At 37.6% G+C, this 24,701-nt stretch overlaps 1 protein-coding gene across 2 annotated transcripts in view; it reads left to right on the forward strand.

The window, feature by feature from the left end:
* The window catches only part of LOC123551446 (inner centromere protein A-like), a 176,924-nt gene that overhangs the window by 106,690 nt on the left and 45,533 nt on the right, over positions 1-24,701 (forward strand). For both annotated transcript variants that reach the window (XM_045340386.2, XM_045340385.2), the window contains 3 exons: positions 669-778; positions 8,201-8,368; positions 8,642-8,717. In XM_045340386.2, coding sequence (XP_045196321.2) covers positions 669-778; positions 8,201-8,368; positions 8,642-8,717 — 354 coding nt within the window. The remainder of the gene's footprint in view (positions 1-668; positions 779-8,200; positions 8,369-8,641; positions 8,718-24,701) is intronic.

Genomic DNA, 24,701 nt, shown 5'->3' on the forward strand with positions numbered 1-24,701 from the left:
AGAGAGTTCATATGTAGTTCATATGTAGTTGTGTCAAACAACCTGTTTTCAGGGGATTTTTCTTCTGAGAAAGGGAAAAAAAAACATATTATTTTTATGAGGGGGATGGGGCCCATATTCTGCCCCAAAAATAGCCAAACAAGTGCCCTGTACAGTCTTGAAATTTGTATGATATGTATAGTTTAGCACATCTATCTTAAAACTGACTTTCAGTGACCATAAATATGACCCACTGACCTACTTTCTTAATATTTTAGCATCAGTTTGACATTTGAAAACATGCAGCTCATATTACTCAGGTGAGGGATCCAGGGTCATTATGACCCTCTTGTTTTAAAGAACCTGTTGGCGTGATGCCAAGTTTGAAAACCTGGTTTTCGTGGAATTTCCATGTTTATTGTATGAAAGCTAGCCTATCGAGGAAGTATGATTCTACCCAGGTGCATGACCGTGCTAGAAATAGTGTGAAGAGGAACGAACACAAGTGTTCACCATTAAGGCTAAAAAGTTACCATCATTTGGTTTAGTATGAGTGGAACCCAGATAAAGTGAAAGTAGATATTGTGTTGAAAGTATTTCAGAACCATACCTCGGAATATAAGACTGATCATCAACCATGGATTATGTGTCATGTTATTGTTTACATGATCATTGATGTACTATTTCAGGAAATTCAAGACAAAAGAAAACAGGAACTTCATGAGAAGGAAAGAAAAGAGAAGGAACGACTGAAGAAGAGAGAGGAGGAACACAAGAAAAAAATGGAAGAAATGAGAAAGTGAGCTTCTTTATTTTGTATCAGAGATTGCAGAACTCTGGTTGCCATGGCAACCGAAAGGAAAAACTTTAAAAATCTTCTTGTCCAAAACCACAGGGCCTAGGCACGGAGGCGGAACCAACATAATTATGTATTCCCAAATGGGCACCGCTTAAAATCATATGTTGTACTTCTGGTAGTACATATGTGGTAAACATTTCGCAGAAAAACGGGGGAGATTTTTATTTGTGAGTGAATTTTGTGAAAATGACATTGTTTTGCCAAAATATCGCGATGCAGTGCAACCGTTTATACATTACCAAGCACGTAAGTGCATTTACCTTACCTGTATTTGTAGAAATGACGGAAAAAAACTTATCCTCCGTGAAGCGGTATGACTGAAGATTAGCAACATTTTTATCAACAGATGGAAATATGTTGTATTTGCCCTTCGCCTGCTTAAAGTTTGTCCCCGAAACCTTCCGTATGCTAAACCCAACCTAGAGGAAAAATTATATATGGATATTACTTTGCTAGAAAATTATTTATTGGCGAAAAACCGAATGGGATACATATGTTGTGCATGGGCTACATATGTGGTGATTAATTTTTTTAAAACTCCACAGATCTTGAGCTGAAATGAAGGCTTGATGCCTTGTTGTCTTCAGTTTGTTTCTTACACTCACATTCTCCTCTGCATCAGGCTAATGTCAATATTGTTTGACAACTTCGAAACGACATTTTCAAGGTTTAAGCATTTTAAGAGCATTTTAAATGAACGGACTATATTTTTGTTACATACAGTAACTCTGTAAGTAGTTATGATCTCCGGTACAAGAGAGTGCCTTGTTAATGTTGAACTGCCTATTTCTAGATTATGTCAATATTTCCATACTTGTTAAAATTTTCCTCTTTTTTTTTTCTTACGGGTTTGTGATGTTTTGGTGAGTCCCTTGAAATGTCAAAATAGATAAGGATCTGCAAGCATAGTTATTCTTATGATCCATACATGTATGCAAAATACCGCCGAAGATGTATATAGAGGCGCACATGAACGGGTAGAACAAAAATGAAAAAAAAAAGACACTTGGTTCAAGAACATATATTTTGGCAGACCGTATTGGCAACTAATATACTATACACAAAACTATACATGCATATTTCGCGTTCGGATGGAATGATCTACAACATCAAATTTAAGCTTAAAGCTATGTTCGTTTCTTGTCCCGAGGTCAAGCGGTGCCCATTTGGGAATACATATGTTGGTTTCCCCTCCATGCTAGGGCTTTGATATCTGGTGTGTAGCATTATCTAGTGGTCCCCTACCAAAATTGTTCAAATTATCCCCCTAGGGTCAAATATGGCTCCGCCCCGGGGGTCACATGGTTTATATAGACTTATAGGGAAAACTTTGAAAATCTTCTTGTACAAAACCACATGGCCTAGGGCTTTGATATTTGGTATGTAGCATTATCTAGTGGTCCTCTACCAAGATTGTTCAAATTATCACCCTAGGGTCAAATATGGCCTCGCCCCGGGGGTCCCAAGTTTTACAAAGACTTACATAGGAAAAAAAGTTTAAAAATCTTCTTGTCTGAAACCACAACACTTAGACCTTTGATATTTGGTATTATGGTCCTCAACCAAAATTGTTCAAATTGTACCCCTTGGGTGAAAAGAGGCCCTGCCCTGGGGGTCCCAAGTTTTACATAGACTTGTATAGGAAAAAGCTTTAAAAATCTTCTTGTCTGAAACCATACAACCTAGGCTTTTGATATTTGGTATGATGCATTGTCTAGTAGTCCTCTGCCAAAATTGTTCAAATTATGCCCCTGGGGTTAAAAGAGGCCCCGCCCTGGGGTCACTTAGTTATTATGTGAGTTATATAGGAAAAATACTTAAAAAATCATCTGATCCTATTTCCAAGACTGTTTAATTATAATTACCTGATGACCCCAAGTAATATGATGTCACTTGACTGTGACCTTGATCTACTGACCTACTTTCTTGTTTTTTAAGATACAGCCTTGAAATTTTGATGACATACACAGTTTTGCACACAAATCGTAAAACTGAATTTCATTGACCATGAATGTGACCTACTGACTCTTAATACTTTATCATCAGTTTGACATTTGAAACATGTAGCTCATATTACTCAGGTGAGCGATCCAGGGTCATCATGACCCTCTTGTTTTACCTAGTACCTATTTTCACATTTCTTAAGGTACAGCCTTCAAATTTAAAGCACATGCATAGTTTTGTGTACCAAAAGGAACTTTGACCTTGAAAATGATCTAGTGACCTACTGTCACATTTCTCAAGCTACAGCAGCTTTCAAATTTGGACCACATGCATGGACCACATGCTCAGTTTTGTGTACTGAAATGAACTTTGACCTTGATTTTGACCTTGAGCTAGTCTTGAAATTTGGAACATTCAAAAATGGCTCAATGGTGGGCGCCAAGATCACTCTGTGATCTCGTGTTGAAAGACATTTTCATAAAATGTAACACTACTGGTAGAAATATTTAGGATTTATTTACAAATATATACAAATGCAAAATCTAGTACATAGTCCGTTCACAGTCCATTCAGTTACAATAGTAACAACACACATTAATTAGTTTGTTTAATTTTTCATAAACCTAGAGTGTTTTGTGATATACACTTGTAAAGATTTCATGCCCGAAGCGGTAACCATTCATTCGTGGACAATAGATTGATACAATAACAAAGCAATCAACCACAATCGATATGGTGTGAATAACTAGACAGCAGACAAAAAACTTGTGAGATAAAGATAACAGGTCATTATATTAGCGAAATATCAAAGTTTATTTCTGCGTCAAAAAATTCTGCTGATAGTTTAATGTGCGGAATTTATTTCTGCGTGACAGCCTCGGCCCGCAGATTTAGCAGAAATAAAAACCCGCAGAATTAACCCGCTATATGGTAACGCAAGAATGTTTGGGTCTTGGATCATGAAAGTTAATAGGTAGGTTGGTCATGACCAGCTGATCGCCCCTATTAATTTTGAGGTCAAAGGTCAGGGTTATTGACCCAGAAAAGTTAAACTGTTTCTAGACGTTAACTTGAAAAATAGATAGATAGTAATTATGTCTCCCACCACTCAGTGGTGTGGGAGACATATTGATTTACTCCTGTCTGTGTGTATGTCTGTCGGTCACAAATCTTGTCCACACTCTTTAAGTCAAATATTTCTCATCGATCTTCACCAAGCTTTAACAAAATGTGTTTGCCAACAAGTCCTCGGCCATGTTGGATAACTAGCCAAATAGGCCCAGACACTTCCGAATTATGGCCCTTGAGTTACTGAAAATCAGCCTTTTTGTACCCCCCGACAACAAAGTTGTAAGTGGGGGGTATACTGGTTTCAGGTTGTCTGTCTGTCCGTCCGTCCGTCTGTTCATAGACACAATCTTGTGCGCACCATCTCTCCTCATCCCCTTGACACAGTTTAATGAAACTTCACACAAGTGATCAGTAACAACAGTAGTTGTGCATGGGGCATGTTATGTTCTTTCAGAAAAAAAAAATGCAGAGTTACGGGACTTTGTTTTTTGTTACTATACTATATACATAGACACAATCTTGTGTGCACCATCTCTCCTCATCCCCTTGACAGAATTTAATGAAACTTCACACAAGTGATTAGTATCAACATTAGTTGTGCATGGGGCATGTTAGGTTCTTTTAGAAAAAAAATTTGCAGAGTTATGGCACTTTGTTTTTTGTTACTATACTATATACATAGACACAATCTTGTGCGCACCATCTCTCCTCATCCCCTTGACACAATTTAATGAAACTTCACACAAGTGATAAGTAACAACAGTAGTTGTGCATGGGGCATGTTAGGTTCTTTCAGAAAAAAAATTTGCAGAGTTATGAGACTTTGTTTCTTGTTAACATACTATGTACATACAGTCTGCATATGCAATCTTGTGCGCGCCTATCTTCCGAACCCTTGCACACAATTTAATGAAACTTGACACAAGTGATCAGTACCAACCCTAGTTGTGCATGGTGCATGTTATGTTCTTTTAGATAAATATTCTGCATAGTTATGGGACTTTGTTTTTGTACCCCCCGACAACAAAGTTGTAAGGGGGGTTATACTGGTTTCAGGTTGTCTGTCTGGCCGTCTGTCCGTAGACGCAATCTTGTGCGCACCATTTCTCCTTATCCCCTTGACACAATTTAATGAAACTTCACACAAGTGATCAATACCAACAGCAGTTGTGCATGGGGCATGTTAGGTTCTTTCAGAAAAAAAATTTGCAGAGTTATGGGACTTTGTTTTTTTGTTTCTATACTATATACATAGACACAATCTTGTGCGCACCATCTCTCCTCATCCCCTTGACAGAATTTAATGAAACTTCACACAAGTGATAAGTAACAACAGTAGTTGTGCATGGGGCATGTTAGGTTCTTTCAGAAAAAAAATTTGCAGAGTTATGAGACTTTGTTTCTTGTTAACATACTATGTACATACAGTCTGCATATGCAATCTTGTGCGCGCCTAATCTTCCGAACCCTTGCACACAATTTAATGAAACTTCACACAAGTGATCAGTACCAACGCTAGTTGTGCATGGTGCATGTTATGTTCTTTAAGATAAATATTCTGCATAGTTATGGGACTTTGTTTTTGTACCCCCCGACAACAAAGTTGTAAGGGGGGGTATACTGGTTTCAGGTTGTCTGTCTGGCCGTCTGTCCGTAGACGCAATCTTGTGCGCACCATCTCTCCTTATCCCCTTGACACAATTTAATGAAACTTCACACAAGTGATCAGTACCAACAGCAGTTGTGCATGGGGCATGTTAGGTTCTTTTAGAAAAAACATTTGCAGAGTTATGGGACTTTGTTTTTTTGTTACCATACTATATACATAGACACAATCTTGTGTGCACCATCTCTCCTCATCCCCTTGACACAATTTAATGAAACTTCACACAAGTGATCAGTACCAACCCTAGTTGTGCATGGGGCATGTAAGGTTCTTTTAGAAATTTTTTTTGCAGAGTTATGGGACTTTGTTTTTTTGTTATTATACTATATACATAGACACAATCTTGTGCACACCATCTCTCCTCATCCCCTGGACACAATTTAATGAAACTTCACACAAGTGATCAGTACCAACAGTAGTTGTACATGGGGCATGTAAGGTTCTTTTAGAAAAAAAATTGCAGAGTTATGGGACTTTGTTTTTTTGTTACTATACTATATACATAGACACAATCTTGTGTGCACCATCTCTCCTCATCCCCTTGACACAATTTAATAAAACTTCACACAAGTGATCAGTACCAACAGCAGTTGTGCATGGGGCATGTTAGGTTCTTTTAGAAAAAACATTTGCAGAGTTATGGGACTTTGTTTTTTTGTTACTATACTATATACATAGACACAATCTTGTGCACACCATCTCTCCTCATCCCCTGGACACAATTTAATGAAATTCCACACAAGTGATCAGTACCAACAGTAGTTGTACATGGGGCATGTAAGGTTCTTTTAGAAAAAAAATTACAGAGTTATGGGACTTTGTTTTTTTGTTACTATACTATATACATAGAGACAATCTTGTGCGCACCATCTCTCCTCATCCCCTTGACACAATTTAATGAAACTTCACACAAGTGATCAGTAACAACATTAGTTGTGCATGGGGCATGTTAGGTTCTTTCAGAAAATTTTTTTGCAGAGTTATGGGACTTTGTTTTTTTTTTGTTACTATACTATATACATAGACACAATCTTGTGCGCACCATCTCTCCTCATCCCCTTGACACAATTTAATGAAACTTCACACAAGTGATCAGTAACAACAGTAGTTGTGCCTATGGAAGGTTAGGTTCTTTCAGCGACAAAAATTGCAGAGTTATGGGACTTTGTTTCTTGTTAACATACTATGTACATACAGTCTGCATATGCAATCTTGTGCGTGCCTAATCTACCAAACCCTTGCACACAATTTAATGAAACTTCACACAAGTGATCAGTACCAACCCTAGTTGTGCATGGTGCATGTTACATTCTTTTAGATAAATATTCTGCATAGTTATGGGACTTTGTTTTTTGTTACTATACTGTATACATACAGTCCACATAATTATGCAATCTTGTATGCGTCAAATTGCAATGTACTGTGTCAGTGCATGCGGGGGGTACATTCATCACCTTTAGTGATAGCTCTAGTTTGTTACTATACTTTATACATACAGTCCACATAATTATGCAATTTTGTGTGCGTCAAATTGCAATGTACTGTGTCAGTGCATGCGGGGGGTACATTCATCACCTTTAGTGATAGCTCTAATTACTCTTGTCCATGGTCTAAGTCAAACATTTTTCATTTGATTTTCACTAAACTTGAACAAAATGTTTTTGACCATAAGTCCTCAGTCATTTTCGATAACTAGCCAAATTGGCCTAGGTGTTTGGAATTATGGCCCTTGAATTATTGAAAATCAGCCTTTTACTCTTGTCCGTGCTCTAAGTCAAACAGTTCTCATCCGATCTTCACCAAACTTGAACAAAATGTGTTGGCCAATAAGTCCTCAGCCAAGTTCGATTATTAGCCAAATCGCGCCAGGCACTTTAGAATTATGGCCCTTGAATTACCCAAAATCAGCCTTTTTACTCTTCAAAAGTATATTTGTAGTGAGTAAACAGTATATAAAGACTGACTTACTATTTCAATGATTAGGCAGTTGTGGGAGACATGCGCTTTTCTCAAAAGCAGCTCTAGTTCAAGAATGCTTTGGCCGAAGAAGGAGGGATATATTGTTTTGCTAATGTCTGTCAGGCAGCAGTCAGTTGGTAGACCAATCGGTTTACAGATGATAATGCAAGAACGTTGGCCCCTATGATTTTGAGGTCAGTAGGTCAAAGGTCAAGGTCACAGTGACCCTAAACAATAAAACAAATTCCGGACAATAACTCATTTGGCCTAGGATTATCTAATTTGATAGGCATATTTGTAATGACCAATAGATTTGAGGCCAAAGGTCAAGGTCACATTGACCCAGAATTGTATAACTTTTTTATGCCCTTGAAGTTAAGCATATTAAAATTGAACAGTCTGTCCGTGTGTGTGCGTCCGTCCGGGTAAATTCTTGTTCAAGGCCATAATTATTGATTTGAGGTCAGTGTGTCAAACATTCAGTGCATAGTGACAAAATAATTTCTGTTCCTTGTGCAGTTACTGAATGCATCACATGGGGCATTTCGTGTTCTATGAGCTCTTGTTCCTGTAATGGGATGACACACACTGCAGTCAACTGCTGTTATTTCATGTTTTCATAGATGGATATGGTTAAAAGTGAACAAGTCTGCTTTTTGGTTTTGTCCATATTGAGAAATACAGAGGTTTGCTGAAATTCAAATTTGCACACATATTTACAGGAAACGTGAGGAGAAGATGAAAAAAGTTCAAGAAATGCGAGAGTTACGACAACAGCAAGAGAAAGAAAACCGTTTACAGATTGAGAGACGACTTGCTGAGAAACGACAGCTTACACAAAAAATTAGGGAAGAAAAGATCAAGGAAGACAAAGAAAAACAGAAACTGAGGTTAGCATACATAAAAATGCAATTTTAAGTTTGATATGCATTCCTAATAAATCACATGGAATCACCACTTGAAATTAGATGTTCAGTTGCATGCGAAAGAACTAGTAAATGCATGACAAAAGTTTAGAATTGATAGAGATCAGTTTTGATTGCAGCGGGTTGAATATTCTGGATAGCTTTACATTGTCTATTAAAGGTACAGCAATATTCCTTGCTTGATATGGATACCGAGTTGCACTTTTTTCAAGTTATTCTGTTATTTCTGTTTTACAGATTACAAAAAATGGAAGAAGCAGAAGAAAGGAGGAAACAAGATGAAGAAGGGAGACTGAAGAAACTTCATGAGCAGGTCTGTACACTAGAATGATTATGATGCTGCTGGGGTTTAAAGTGCCATATTCTTGACTAAGCAGGACCTTTGTACTTTAAGGTTTTCCTCAACTTGGTGTCGACGCAACTTGCTTCCAAGTTTTATGGCATGTTTCTTAATTTCACTGTGTAATGTTAAGGTATTAGTTCCGTAACATTGAATAATATTAAATTCCTACAATAAACTTACTTTGAAATTTCTCAGGAGGGCATAGGTTCAAGCTCCACTGGGACTAAAAAAAATTTTCTTTTTTAGCTCGACTATATGAAGTATATGGAGAGCTATCCTACTCACCCAGGCATCAGCGTCGGCGTATTTCTGCATCCCCACCTTCGTTAAAGTTTTTACACACTCTCTTTTTTTCCCCTTATCTCTGTAATTAATGGATTTGCTTTAAACTTAAAATAGTTATTCCTCATCATCACCCACATCATCGGGCATAAAGGGCATAACTGTCACACGAATATTTCATGAATTATTCCCCATTTTTACTTAGAATTTCAGGTTAAAGTTCTGGTACACTTTCACTCAATCTCCGTTATTAATCCCCCGCCACGAGTGTGTGGGGGGGGGCGGGGTTTATAGGAACGGTCTCCTTCCATCCGTCTGTCTGTAACACTTCTGTGTCCACTCATCTCTCCTAAACCCCTTGAAGGATTTTCATGAAACTTTGGTCAGATGATCACCTCATTAAGAGGATGTGCAGAACTCATGAGTCACCCATGTCGGCTCGAGGTCAAGGTCACAACTCGAGTTCAAAGGTTTGAGCCTTCCATTTTGTGTCCGATCTGTATCTCCTAAACCTCTTGAAGGAATTTTATAAAACTTTGGTCAAATGATCATCTCATCAAGACGATGTGCGGAACTCATGAATCAGCCATGTTGGCTCAAGGTCAAGGTCACAACTTAGGGTCAAATGTTTGAGCCTTCCATTTTATGTCAGCTCTGTATCTCCTAAACCCCTTGAAGGATTTTCCTGAAACTTAGGTCAAATGATCACCTCATCAAGTCGATGTGCAGAACTCACGAGTCAGCCATGTCAACTCAAGGTCAAGGTCACAACTCGGGGTCAAAGGTTTGAGCCTTCTATTTTGTGTCTGCTCTGTATCTCCTTAAACCCTTGAAAGAATTTTATAAAACTTGGGTCAAATGACCACCTCGTCAAGATGATGTGCAGAACTCATGAGTCAGCCATGCCCGATCAATGTCAAGGTCACAACTTCGGGTCAAAGTTTTGAGCCTTCCATTTTGTGTCCGCTTTGTATCTCCTAAACCCCTTGAAGGATTTTCATGAAACTTGGGTCAAATGATCGCCTCATCAAGAGGATGTGCAGAACTAATGGGTCAGCCATGCAGGCTTAGGGTCAAGGTCACACCTTAGGGTCTAACGTTTGAGCCTTCAATTTTTTGTCCACTCTATCTCCTAAAACCCTTCAAGGATTTTCATCAAACTTGGGGTCTCATGATCACCTCATCAAGAACTCATGAGTCAGCCATGTCAACTAAAGTTCAAGGTCACACCTCAAGGTCAAAGGTTTGAGCTCTGTATCTTCTAAACCCCTTGAAGGATTTTCATGAAACTTGGGTCAAATAATCACCTCATCAAGACGATGTGCATATTTCATGAGTCAGCCATGTCAGTTCAAGGTCAAGGTCACAATTCAGGATCAAAGGTTTACCCTTTCACCATCCATAACAGTGGCAGGGGATTTAGCTATCTTTCAGACTGCCTTGTTACTGTATGGATTTGATTCAGACTTAAAACAATTGTTCGACATCATCACTCACATCATATGACATAAGGGTCATAACTGGCTCCAATTTTTCATGAATTATGCCACCTTTTTAGCTCACTTGAGCCAAAGGCTCATGGTGAGCTTTTGTGACCGCTCAATGTGCGTCGTCAGTCGTGCGTCGTCCGTCCGTCAACAATTTCTAAAAAAATCTTGTTCTTGAAAACCACAGGGCAGAATTACACCAAACTTCACAGGAATGATCCTTGGGTGGTTCCCTTCCAAGAATTGAATTCCATGCAGAACTCTGGTTGCCATGGCAATCGAAAGGAAAAAGTTTAAAAGTTAAAAGGCCTAGAGCCTTGATATTTGGCAAGTGACATCATCTGGTGGTCCTCAATGAAAATAGTTCAAATTATGCCCCTTGGTTGGAAAGAGGCCCCACCCCGGGGATCCCAAGTTTTGCATAGACTTATATAGATAAAATACTTTAAAAATCTTCTTGTCTAAAACCATAAGACCTAGGCCTTTGATATTTAGTATGTAGCATTGTCTTGTGGTCCTCTATCAAAATTGTTCAAATTATTACCCTGGGGTGAAAAGAGGCCCTGCCCCGGGGGGTCTCAAGTTTTACATAGACAATATATAGGAAAATGTTTTTAAAAATCTTCTTGTCTGAAACTGCAAGGCCTAGGCTAGCTCCTAGACTGTTTAATTATAATTCCCTGATGACCCATAGTGATTAGGGGTGACCTTGACCTACTGACCTACTTTCTTGTTTTTTAAGATACAACCTTGAAATTTGGATGACATGTACAGTTAAGCACACAGATTTTAAAACTGACTTTCAGTGACCATGAATGTGACCTACTGACCTACTTTCTTTATATTTTAGCATTAGTTTGCCATTTGAAACATATGGCTCATATTACTCAGGTGAGCGATCCAGGGTCATCATGACCCTCTTGTTTACATAAAATTTCAGGTTAATGTTGATGCACCTTCACTTTATCAGTTATTACTTAATAAATTTGATTCAAACTTAAAATAGTTCTTCCACATTGTCATCCTTAGAATTTCAGTTTAATTTTGATGCTTTTTCACTATATTTCTGTTGTTACTAAATGGTTTTTATTAGCTCATCTGATTTTTTGAGAAAAAAAAATGATGAGTTATTGTCATCACTTGATCGTTGTTGGCGTCGGAGTCGGCGTTGCCTGGTTAAGTTTTATGTTTAGGTCATCTTTTCTCCTAAACTATCAAAGGTATTGCTTTGAAACTCGGAACATTTGTTCACCATCAATAGCTGACCCTGTACAGCAAGAAACATAACTCCATCCTGCTTTTTGCAAGAATTATGGCCCCTTTTGGACTTAGAAAATATCAGATTTCTTGGTTAAGTTTTATGTTTAGGTCAACTTTTCTTCTAAACTATCAAAGGTATTGCTTTGAAACTTGCAAAACTTGTTCACCATCATAAGCTGACCCTGTACATCAACTCCATCCTGCTTTTTTCAAGAATTATTGCCCCTTTTGGACTTAGAAAATCAAATTTCTTGGTTAAGTTTATGTTTAGGTCAGCTTTTCTCATAAACAATCAGAGCTATTTCTTTAAAACTTGCAACACTTGTTCACCATCATAAGCTGACCATGTACAACAAGAAACATAACTCTGTCCTGCTTTTTGCAAGAATTACGGCCCCTTTTGGACTTGGAAAATATCAGATTTCTTGGTTAAGTTTTATGTTTAGGTCAACTTTTCTTCTAAACTATCAAAGGTATTGCTTTGAAACTTGCAACACTTGTTCACCATCATAAGCTGACCCTGTACATCAACTCCATCCTGCTTTTTTCAAGAATTATTGCCCCTTTTGGACTTAGAAAATCAAATTTCTTGGTTAAGTTTATGTTTAGGTCAGCTTTTCTCATAAACTATCAGAGCTATTTCTTTAAAACTTGCAACACTTGTTCACCATCATAAGCTGACCATGTACAACAAGAAACATAACTCTGTCCTGCTTTTTGCAAGAATTACGGCCCCTTTTGGACTTAGAAAATATCAGATTTCTTGGTTAACTTTTATGTTTAGGTCAGCTTTTCTCCTAAACTATTCAAGCTATTGCTTTGAAACTTGCAACAGTTGTCCACCATCATAAGCTGACTCTGTACATCAAGAAACATAACTCCATCCTGTTTTTTGCAAGAATTATGGCCCTTTTTGGACTTAGAAAATCATGGGTAGGACAATTTTTCTATTATACAAAAAAAATCAGATGAGCGTCAGCACCCGCAAGGCGGTGCTCTTGTTTAAACTAAAAATGGTGGTTCCACATGGTCACCAATGCTCATACCCCCTTTTTGCTAGAATTTCAGGTTCAGGTTATGATGCTTTTCTGTTTTATCTGATTTATTTGATTAAAACTTCAAATATTAGCCACATGATATTACACAATGTCCTAGTGAATTACTTTTGCAGAAATTTACATGTCCTTTATACTTACATAATGTTTTGATACACTTGTCTATCCCAGTTAGACACAGACTATTATATTTGACACAGACTTAAGCTTTTGTCCAATATCTTCATCCACATTGGAGTAATTAAACACAAGTGACAGCTCCAGCTTCCTCACATGTGCCCAGTTTTACTATCCAGCATCGAAATAGTCGAGGGCGCTGTCTATTGTGAGAGCTCTTGTTTGTAGTAAGTTTTTAGCTTTACTATTCAAAGAATAGTCTAGCTGTTCTACTCGCACTGGCATCGGCGTCGGTGTCACACCTTGGTTCAAGTTTTGCATGCAAGTACATATGGCTATCAATTAAAGGCATATAGCTTTGAAACTTATTAGCTCACCTAAGCACGAAGTGCTCAAAGGTGAGCTTTTGTGATTGCCCTGTGTCCGTCGTCCGTCCCTCGTCAACAATTTGACTGTTAACGCTGTAGAGGTCACAATTTTGACCCAATCTTAATGAAACTTGGTCAGAATGTTACCTTCAATAAAATCTTGGACGAGTTCGATATTGGGTCATCTGGGGTCAAAAACTAGGTCACCAGGTCAAATCAAAGGAAAAGCTTGTTAACACTCTAGAGGTCAGAAGTTTGGCCCAATCCTAATGAAACTTGGTCTGAATGTTACCCTCAATAAAATCTTCGACAAGTTTGATATTGGGTCATGTGGGGTCAAAAACTAGGTCACCACGTCAGATCAAAAGAAAAGCTTGTTAACACTCTAGAGGACGCAATTTTGGGCCAATCTTAATGAAACTTGGTCAGAATGTTACCCTCAATAAAATCTTGGACGAGTGTGATATTGGGTCATTTGGGGTCAAAAACTAGGTCACCAGGTCAGATCAAAGGAAAAGCTTGTTAACACTCTAGAGGTCACAATTTTGGCCCCATCTTAATGAAACTTGGTCAGAATGTTATCCTAAATAAAGATCTTGGCGAGTTTGATATTGGGTCATCTGGGGTCAAAAACTAGGTCACCAGGTCAAATCAAGGGAAAAGCTTGTTAACACTGTAGAGGTCACATTTTTGACTATATCTTCATGAAACTTGGTCAGAATGTTAATGTTGATGATCTCAAGGTCCAGTTTGAATCTGGGTCATGTAGGATCAAAAACTAGGTCACTAGGTCAAATCAAAGGAAAAGCTAGTTAACACTCTGGAGGCCACATTTATGACCATATCTTAATGAAACTTGGTCAGAATGTTAATCTTGATGATCCATAGTGAAGTTCAAATCTGGGTCAGGTGGGGTAAAAAACTAGGTCACTAGGTCAAATCAAAGGAAAAGCTTGTTTACACTCTAGAGGCCACATTTATGACTGTATCTTCACGGAACTTAGAATGTTAATCTTGGTGATCTTTAGGTCAAGTTCAATCTGGGTCATGTCTGGTCAAAAACTAGGTCACTGACTCAAATCGAAGGAAAAGCTATTTAACACTTCAGAGGCCACATTTATGACCATTTCTTAATGAAACTTGGTCAGAATGTTAATCTTGATGATCTTTAGGTCAGTAGGTCAGGTGAGCGATACAGGGCCTTCATGGTCCTCTTGTTTATATTTCTTTCTCAAAATTCTAAAAAAATGTTTTGAAAGAAATATAAACCACCGGATTCTCTTACAAAATTATGCCCCTTTTTCAGCTTAACCGTTTTTGGTTAAATTCTTATATGTAAGCTGGTGTCTTAGTACCCGCTATTGGGAAAGGATTGAAACTTCACACACTTATCCACTGTCATGAGCTGATAAGCACTGTGCAGGTTCCATAACCCTGTTCCACATTTTTACAAAATTATGCCCCTTTTTCGACTTGTATTCATTCAGTTGACAAGGCTGTTGAATAGTCGGCGTTGCTGTCCTCCCAACAGTTCTTGTTTCCTGTCCAGATTGTAACTCAACAATCCTTAAAGGGATTTTAATATTACTTAGCACAAATGTTCATCACCATGAGATGGAGTGTCATGCGCAAGAACCTTGTCCCTATGTCTAAGGTCAAGGTCACACATAGAGGTCAAAGGTCAGATACAAGATTACTTTGTCCGGAACATTTCTTCTTCATGCATAGAGGGATTTTAATGTAACTTGGCATAAATGTTCACCACCATGAGACGGATTGTTATGCACAAGAACCAGGTCCCTAGGTCTAAGGTCAAGGTCACATGTAAGAGGTCAAAGGTCAAATTCAAGAATGATTTTGTACAGAGCATTTCTTCTTCATGCATGGAGGGACTTGGATGTAATTTGGCACAAATGTTCAGCACCATGAGGCACCCTTGTTTTTAGAATTAGGTCCCTTTTGTTTTACTTTAAATAGATTATATTGTAGCTTATTTATTACTGGCCATAGGGAAAAATCAAGACCAGTTTTCTGTGGTACAACATGCATGTTACATCTAGTGGTGTAATAACACATAGAACTATCGATGCATTGTGATTGCAGTAGTCCCGATAGTAGGCATCGATAGTGAAAGCAACAATTGCCGATAGTTCATTCAGCTATGATAGTTTCGATGTTTTAAAAAAAATTTCTATGCAAAAGATAAAACCTTGTTGCGGTCTATTTATTTTCAATGCGAGTATGACTGTTTACTTTCAGTTTGATAATTGATGTAATGGAGTGGTACTAAAACCCGATAATGCGGTACCAATACGAACTCATGGCGCGTTTACTTCCCTTGTTAATCATTCGCTACATACAGGGGGATCACTGCGCGGGAGGTTTATAACTGTAATTCGATACAAAGATTTTTCAATAACGTGGTACACAGCCAAGACATGCGAACTTAGTTTGTTTGTAAATATTTTAGACTTATCTCACATCAAAATGGAACAACTTTTAGAGAAGAATTTACAGTAAATTAGAGAGATAATTGTTTGCACAGCAGTAATGACACACTATCACATAATTAACAAGAGATTGTTTGTGCAGTTATTATCATCCCAGCTGTCAACATTTTTCAACAATCTGGTTATTGTAATATAAGTCTTTGCAAAACATATCTAGATTATTAATTACTGTTTATGATAGTGGCCTTTTATTTGGTCGTTTATTATGCCCCCAAAGGGAGGCATATAGTTTTTGAACCGTCTGTCGGTCTGTCCGCAATTTTCGTGTCCGGTCCATATCTTTGTCATCCATGGATGGATTTTCAAATAACTTGGCATGAATGTGTACCACAGTAAAACGACGTGTCGCGCGCTAGACCCAGGTCCGTAGCTCAAAGGTCAAGGTCACACTTAGACGTTAAAGGTCATTTTTCATGATAGTGCATTGATGGGCGTGTCCGGTCCATATCTTTGTCATCCATGGATGGATTTTCAAGTAACTATGCATAAATGTGTGGCACAGTAAGACGACGTGTCGCGCACAAGACCCAGGTCTGTAGCTCAAAGGTCAAGGTCACACTTAGACGTTAAATGTCATATTTCATGATAGTGCATTGATGGGCCTGTCCGGTCCATATCTTTGTCATTCATGCATGGATTTTAAAATTATTGGGCATGAATGTGTACCACAGTAAGACGACGTGTCGCGCGCAAGACCCAGGTCCGTAGGTTAAAGGTCCTAAACTCTAACATCGGCCATAACTATTCATTCAAAGTGCCATCGGGGGCATGTGTCATCCTATGGAGACAGCTCTTGTTTTTATATAAGATTAATAGTTAAACATATATACTTTGGCTTTTGGTCGTAGAGAGATTTTTTCGTCATGGTTGGAGAACGGCACTGTATAAATATTATTAAAATTGACTGAAAATTCTTATGTAAAAATCAGCTTAAAATGTTCTGATGTATAAGTGGCAGAATGAAAATGTTAGGACTGGTAGAGGTAGGCCTATAGATCTTAATCCTGAAATTTCTAAAATTTATATATTGTTTTGCATTTCAGTAGATTATAAGGATCTTACATGCCTGCCTGTGTAAGACAGGTTTTTTCCCTACCCAAGGGACAGTGTGGAATGAAAAACCCTGCATTAGCGCGGTTTTTTATCCTGTCTGTCCCGAGGGTCGGGAAAATAGCTGTCTTAATCAGGCAGACATGTTGGATCATTTTTTTTGCCTATTACGTTCAAAATAGATTGTGATGACGAATAGATTTGGGTATTTCCTGGCATTATTTATATAGTTTATGAGGTCATTATAGTGCCAGTACTGTGACGTCACCGGAGTGCACGCTATTTTAGACTAGGTTTTTCCCTAGGGAAAGACAGGAATATCTGTCCCTGGCGCGTGCTCAGACAAATGTATACTTTCCCCGCTAGGTAGGCAAGAACTACCAAATACAAATATTTATAAGGGTATTTATAAACATCAATTATTGTATTGTTTTGTCTTACACCAGGAGCTGTTTTATAAATATATAAAATCCCTGCTTACACTGTGCATCAATGTCAGCTTGTAGAAGTTAGCTACATCCCACTTTGTTATTAAGGAATGCAGGACAGACTTGATTGTCAATAATTATCGCAATAGTGAGCTACAATAGCAATAGTATGGCAATGGTACTTTCCGCAATACCAATAGAATTGCAATTGTCAAAAATGGCCTCAATAGTCACCCCTAGTTACATCCAATTTTTAGGTGTATTTAGACCTATCTCTAACTGGTAAAGAGTTTATTGTGGACTTACCTTAGGCCACACTAAATTGAAAAGTTGTTCATCAGATTTTTTTCTGAAAAAATTGAGGCAGTGAGCAAAAAATTAATTTAAATATTTTTTTGTTTTTAGCTCACCTGTCACGAAGTGACAAGGTGAGCTTTTGTGATCGCGCAGTGTCCGTCGTCCGTGCGTCCGTCCGTGCGTAAACTTTTCCTTGTGACATCTCTAGAGGTCACATTTTTCATGGGACCTTTATGAAACTGGGTCAGAATGTTAATCTTGGTAAATTCTAGGTCAAGTTCGAAACTGGGTCATGTGCCTTCAAAAACTAGGTCAGTAGGTCTAAAAATAGAAAAACCTTGTGACCTCTCTAGAGGCCATAATTTTCAATGGATCTTTATGAAAATTGGTCAGAATGTTCACCTTGATGATATCTAGGTCAAGTTCGAAACTGGGTCACGTGCCTTCAAAAACTAGGTCAGTAGGTCTAAAAATAGAAAAACCTTGTGACCTCTCTAGAGGCCATATATTTCACAAGATCTTCATGAAAGTTGGTCAGAACATTCACCTTGATGATATCTAGATCAAGTTCGAAACTGGGTCATGTGCCGTCAAAAACTAGGTCAGTAGGTCTAAAAATAGAAAAACCTTGTGACCTCTCTAGAGGCCATATATTTCATGAAATCTTCATGAAAATTGGTCAGAATGTTCACCTTGATGATATCTAGGTCAAGTTCGAAAGTGGGTCATGTGCCATCAAAAACTAGGTCAGTAGGTCAAATAATAGAAAAACCTTGTGACCTCTCTAGAGGCCATATTTTCCATGGGATCTGTATGAAAGTTGGTCAGAATGTTCATCTTGATGATATCTAGGTCAAGTTTAAAAGTGGGTCACGTGCCATCAAAAAGTAGGTCAGTAGGTCAAATAATGAAAAAACGTGACCTCTCTAGAGGCCATATTTTTCATGGGATCTGTATGAAAGTTGGTCTAAATGTTTATCTTGATGATATCTAGGTCAAGTTTGAAACTGGGTCAACTGCGATCAAAAACTAGGTAAGTAGGTCTTGAAATAGAAAAACCTTGTGACCTCTCTAGAGGCCATACCCTTGAATGGATCTTCATGAAAATTGGTCAGAATGTTCACCTTGATGATATCTATGTCAAGTTTGAAACTGGGTCTTGTGCCTTAAAAAACTAGGTCAATAGGTCAAATAATAGAAAAACCTTGTGACCTCTCTAGAGATCATATTTTTCAATGGATCTTCATGAAAATTGGTCAGAATTTTTATCTTGATAATATCTAGGTCAAGTGCAAAACTGGGTCACATGAGCTGTAAAACTAGGTCACTATGTCAAATAATAGAAAAAACGACTCATACTCAAAACTGGATCATGTGGGAAGAGGTGAGCGATTCAGGACCATCATGGTCCTCTTGTTGAGAAAATCAGGAGCGAGCAAAGAGCGAAGAAATATATTTGTCTTGTTTTGTGCTCTCATTTTACTAATAAAAACCTTAAAATAGAATGAACAGCCCTTTTACATAAAAATAATTCACCAGGGATTGAGAAAACAGGGTTTCATTTTGGTTTGTGAACATTTTGACCTGCAGGCGCACAACAAAGCAAACTCCGAAAAAAGGTAATGGCATTGGCATACAGTACAGTGTAATCAAATAATGTATTGTTTGAAAATGCTGTTAGAAAATATGTAATATACAACAATACATGATAACCTTAAACCATAATCAATACACATAGATATGTCACTTGAATATTTACTGCAGTTTTAGCTTGACTTTTCGAAGTTTTTAATTCAGATATCTCTGTTACTATGAAAGCTTTGACTTGAAACTACTATCAGAGTCTACTCCTGGAAAAACATTCCCCATAAGTCTGATTTAAATTTTGGAAGAGTCCCTTTGTTTACTCCGAATGTTTTTGTTTAAGTGTTATGTAATGTCCAATATATCTGTTACTTTAAAAGCTATTGACTGTTATGCCCATTAAGGTCTGAAATGGATTAACTAGCATTAACATTATTCTACCCGAGGATTGGAAATTTTGAAGCTCTAAATTGGTCTGAACACAACTCCTAATGTAAATTCCCTACTCCACCCACTTTCGTATACAAATTCTGATCATTTGGACAGGAAAACCAGAAAACAGAAAAGTGGCATCCATCAATACATATTTACCCTTACCAAAATAATGTAGATTGATATTATCAAATAATTCGTATGTTTTTTATGCCCCCAAAGGGAGGCATATTAGTTTTCAACTGTCCGTCCGTTCGTTCGTTTGTCACAACATTAACTTTTTGCATGAAGGCACTTTACTCGCAAACCACTGCACCCAGGCAGGGTTCGCACAGGCTTGAAAAGTACTTGAAAATGAAGGGCAGTCTTGAAAAGTCCTTGAAAACAAAATTTGTCTTGAAATATGCTTGAAAATTGCCCAAAGACCTTGAAAAGTACTTGAATTTCTTATTTTCTCGTATGCTAGACAATTAAAATCTCCCTGAAAATCAAAAGTAAATCTTTTAGAATAAAATCGGCAAGTTTCGAGCAATGGACAGAGCTACGAAAAAGCCGTAATAAAAAAGGTCGAATGTGTTCGGGACGAAAGCAAAGTTTGGGTATGAATGTTTCGTACTTTCTGTTAACGTTGTCTGCCCTGACTAAAATGGCGTCAATTCGTCACAGAGCATGAATTGCAATTCTTATCGTAATGGGAAAGTGTGTTTTTAGCAGAGAGTGGTCGAAACGATATTCTTGGGTAAAGGAAACGAACAGTCGATATAAGGTACAGTGTCGAGCATGTAGGAAGGACATCCATGTTGCGCAAATGGGAGAAAGTGCTTTACGGTCACATGCGAAGGGAGAGGGGCATAAGAAAAATGAAAAGTCGATGTCTGGTTTTTACACAAACGTTTAGTTTTAAAATAGTTCATTGTGACATTATTTTGGCAGAAGTTACCAGTTTTTTAACCCATAGTTTTTCACTTGATGTAGACACTAATGAATGACGGCTAGAATTTACAAATCTGTTTAAGTATTATTTATAAATAAGTCCTTAAAAACTATAAGACTAGTGCTTGAAAAGTCCTTGAAAAGTCCTTGCATTTGACTTGGCCTTGTCTGTATGAACCCTGCCAGGACCTTCAAACTTCACATGCTGATAGTACTTATTGAGTACACCACCCCTACTGACTTTGGGGTCACCAGGTCAAAGGTCAAGGTCACAGAGGCCAACATTAACTTTTTGCATGAAGGCACTTTGCTCGCGAACCACTGCACCCAGATCCTTCAAACTTCACATGCTGATAGTACTTATTGAGTACACCACTCCTACTAACTTTGGGGTCACCAGGTCAAAGGTCAAGATCACAGGGGCCAACGTTAACTTTTTGCATGAAGGCACTTCACATGCAAACCACTTCATTCAGGACCTTCAAACTTCACATGCTGATAGTACTTATTGAGTACACCACCCCTACTGACTTTGGGATCACCAGGTCAAAGGTCAAGGTGCTGCGGGGGCATTTGTCACCATTAGTGACAGCTCTTGTTTTTTTCCTTAGGATTAATTTCCCTTTGTTGTTACTATAACTGATTTGATACCTTTTTTGATAATCGCCCGAAAAAATGCCATATGAAAACAATTCTAGGTTTTTATATATCCAAATTTTAATCCAATTGGGGTTTTTAGCTCACATGTCACAAAGTGACAAGGTGAGCTTTTGTGATCGCATGGCGTCCGTCGTCCGTCCGTAAACTTTTGCTTGTGACCACTCTAGAGGTCACATTTTTCATGGGATCTTTATGAAAGTTGGTCTGAATGTTCAACTTGATGATATCTAGGTCAAGTTCGGAACTAGTCACGTGTGGTCCAAAACTAGGTCAGTAGGTCTAAAAATAGAAAAACCTTGTGACCTCTCTAGAGGCCATACTTTTTGAATGGATCTTCATGAAAATTGGTCAGAATGTTTAACTTGATAATATCTAGATCAAATTTGAAACTGGGTCACATGCCGTCAAAAACTAGGTCAGTAGGTCAAATAGTAAAAAAAAACCTTGCAACCTCTCTAGAGGCCATATTTTTCATGGAATCTGTATGAAAGTTGGTCTGAATGTTCATCTTGATGAAATCTAGGCCAAGTTCAAAACTGGGTCAACTGCGGAAAAAAACTAGGTCAGTAGGTCTAAAAGTAGAAAAACCTTATGACCTCTCTAGATGCCATACTTTTCTATGGATCTTCATGAAAATTGGTCTGAATATTCACCTTGATGATATCTAGGTCAAGTTCGAAACTGGGTAACATGCTTCAAAAACTAGGTCAGTAGGTCAAATAATAAAAAAACCTTGTGACCTCTCTAGAGGCCATATTTTTCATGGGATCTGTATGAAAGTTGGTCTGAATGTTCATCTTGATGATATCTAGGTCAAGTTTGAAACTGTGCAACTGCGATCAAAAACTAGGTCAGTAGGTATAAAAATAGAAAAACCTTGTGACCTCTCTAGAGGCCATATTTTTCATGAGATCTTCATAAAAATTGGTGAGAATGTTCACCTTGATGATATTTAGGTCAAGTTCAAAACTGGGTCACGTGCCTTCAAAAACTAGGTCATTAGGTCAAATAATAGAAAAAGCTTGTGACCTCTCTAGAGGCCATATTTTTCAATGGATCTTCATGAAAATTGGTCAGAATTTTTATCTTGATGATATCTAGGTCAAGTTCAAAACTGGGTCACATGAGCTCAAAAACTAGGTCACTATATCAAATAATAGAAAAAACGACGTCATACTCAGTTCAAAACTGGGTCATATGGGGACAGGTGAGCGATTCAGGACCATCATGGTCCTCTTGTTTTTTATAACGTATTGTATATATTGTTTATACATCATTGACAGATATCAGTTCATTACATTATACTGCAGTAGAGAAAATTAGGTACCTTCCAGTAGAGGACTTTGTATTGCATGACAATACTTCATTCACTTGTTTAATTATGGCCCAAGTTATATAAATCCATTGAGATATTGAGACAGGGGTTGTGGTGATTAGGGCTGTGGATAGTCAGACAAGTGGCGATCCGATCCGATCCGATCCGATCCGATCCGCGAGTCGGGGCTGACGATTCACAGATCGAACCACGGATCACCAGCAACAACTTATACAGTAAACCTCGCTTATAAGGAACAGCTTGGGTCTCTAAAAATTGTTCCTTATAACCGAAGTTCCTTATATCCGTATAGCGAACTAGTTCCTTGTAACCGAGGTTTGTATAACGAACACAATTTGTATAGCGAACACTATTTGACTGTTGTTTTTTGAATCTTTATGTGACAATGTTGCGAGTCTAGTACCGGTCCTTTCCTGGAGAGATGATAATGTAAACTGCCTGCATGTTTATGACTGAAATAGTGTTGAAACAAGGCGTTAAACCTAAACTAGGCCAAAATGCACGTCGGTAGGAATGACCGTAATCTGTGTTTATTTTTTGTCGGTTTTTTCTGTCTTCTTTTTTTAGAGAGCGCTACATTATGACTATGAGATAATTATGTTGCAGTTACTCCCCTTACCTTGCTCGACTGCATGTTATGTGAATAGGCATCAATACTAATACAAAAATGTTCAAATTTTAATTACAAAAAGGATAAATTAGACTATCCATTAAAATCTGGTGTTTATGACATATAGTGCATTACGACTAGACAACAACGCCATACATACGGATTAAAGTGTAAATTATACCTATAGTTCTGCAATTGTCCATTTTAGCACCTGCTATATTTTTTACAACTGGAAATTTGATAAACTGGACTGTTTGCCATTGTTAATGACGCGTAATTAGCACATTTATTTAGGACAGTATGACCGTGACCATTACTGATTTTCGTTCACTGTTGTCAACATGAAATACCTAATACATGTAGATCTAGCTCTCGAACGTAATCTTGAGTAAATATAAGTCTTGTATTTGGTAAATGTTAATGATATTATATATTTTCTTTTTATCGTATCTGTGAATATCATAGAAATGAAATAAGTTGTGTTTATTCATGTGCATTAAAGCGCGTGAAAATGCCGACGTTACTCTGACCTCATCAGCGATTCTTCTGTTTATTTCTGGCTTTCAGTAATTTTTATTCTTTATGTCTGTTTGCTATAACCGAGGGGTTTTCCATTGAATTTCGTACTTAAAAAAAAGTGTTCCTTATAACCGAGTGTTCCTTATAACAGAGTTCCTTATAACCGAGGACTTTTACATTGAATAAAGAAGGAATTAGATCGGGGAATTGAAAACTGTTCCTTATAGCCGAGTGTTCCTTATATCCGAGTTCCTTATAAGTGAGGTTTACTGTAATGATACAAAAATGCAAGCCTGTTATTTTTGTACTGTTTTCTTTATGGAATCTAAGCTTTGCAGTTCTCATAGTGCTCAGTTTAATAGTTTTGACCTATGTTTAATGTTTTGCTCATTAAATGAAGTCGGGTTTCGCGGGTGGACTTCTGTAATGTTCAGCCATTCTTGCAGATAAACGATATGATGTCGGTCATTAATAATCACAATATTTAGTAACAGTTCCGCATTTTTTTATAAGAAAATTTTATTTGTTGGACAGAAATTTTGTATCTAACTTTTTATTGAATTTAATTACTTAAATGATAAATGTTTAATTGTTTATTCACTGTTTTGACAGATTTCATATTAATTCTAGTTGAAAAATAAGGCTGATGCTAACTCTACCTAAGACATTTGTTTACATCCGGTTTAGAATCTGACAACGCGTAATCGTCTTAGATGTGCAAGAAAATTCATTGAAGACGTTTAATATGGCTTTAATTTAGTTTTATTGATAGAATTTTACAAACTGCATGTATTAATGAAAAAGATCGCTATCCAACGATCTTGACAATGACAAATATCCGTACCCGAACTTTTGGTCAAACTCATGGATATCCGAGTACTCGGATACTTGTTAACTGCCCTAGTGGTGGTAGGCTTTCTCAGAAAAGTAAAACAGAAGTATATTGTTAGTTTATTTTAGTCTATGAATGTATTTGTCTATTTTCAGTAACTTTCTTCTCAGAGAAAGCAAATTATACTGTGCAAT

This window comes from Mercenaria mercenaria, chromosome 4, assembly GCF_021730395.1.
Source record: "Mercenaria mercenaria strain notata chromosome 4, MADL_Memer_1, whole genome shotgun sequence".
Lineage (NCBI taxonomy): Eukaryota > Metazoa > Mollusca > Bivalvia > Venerida > Veneridae > Mercenaria > Mercenaria mercenaria.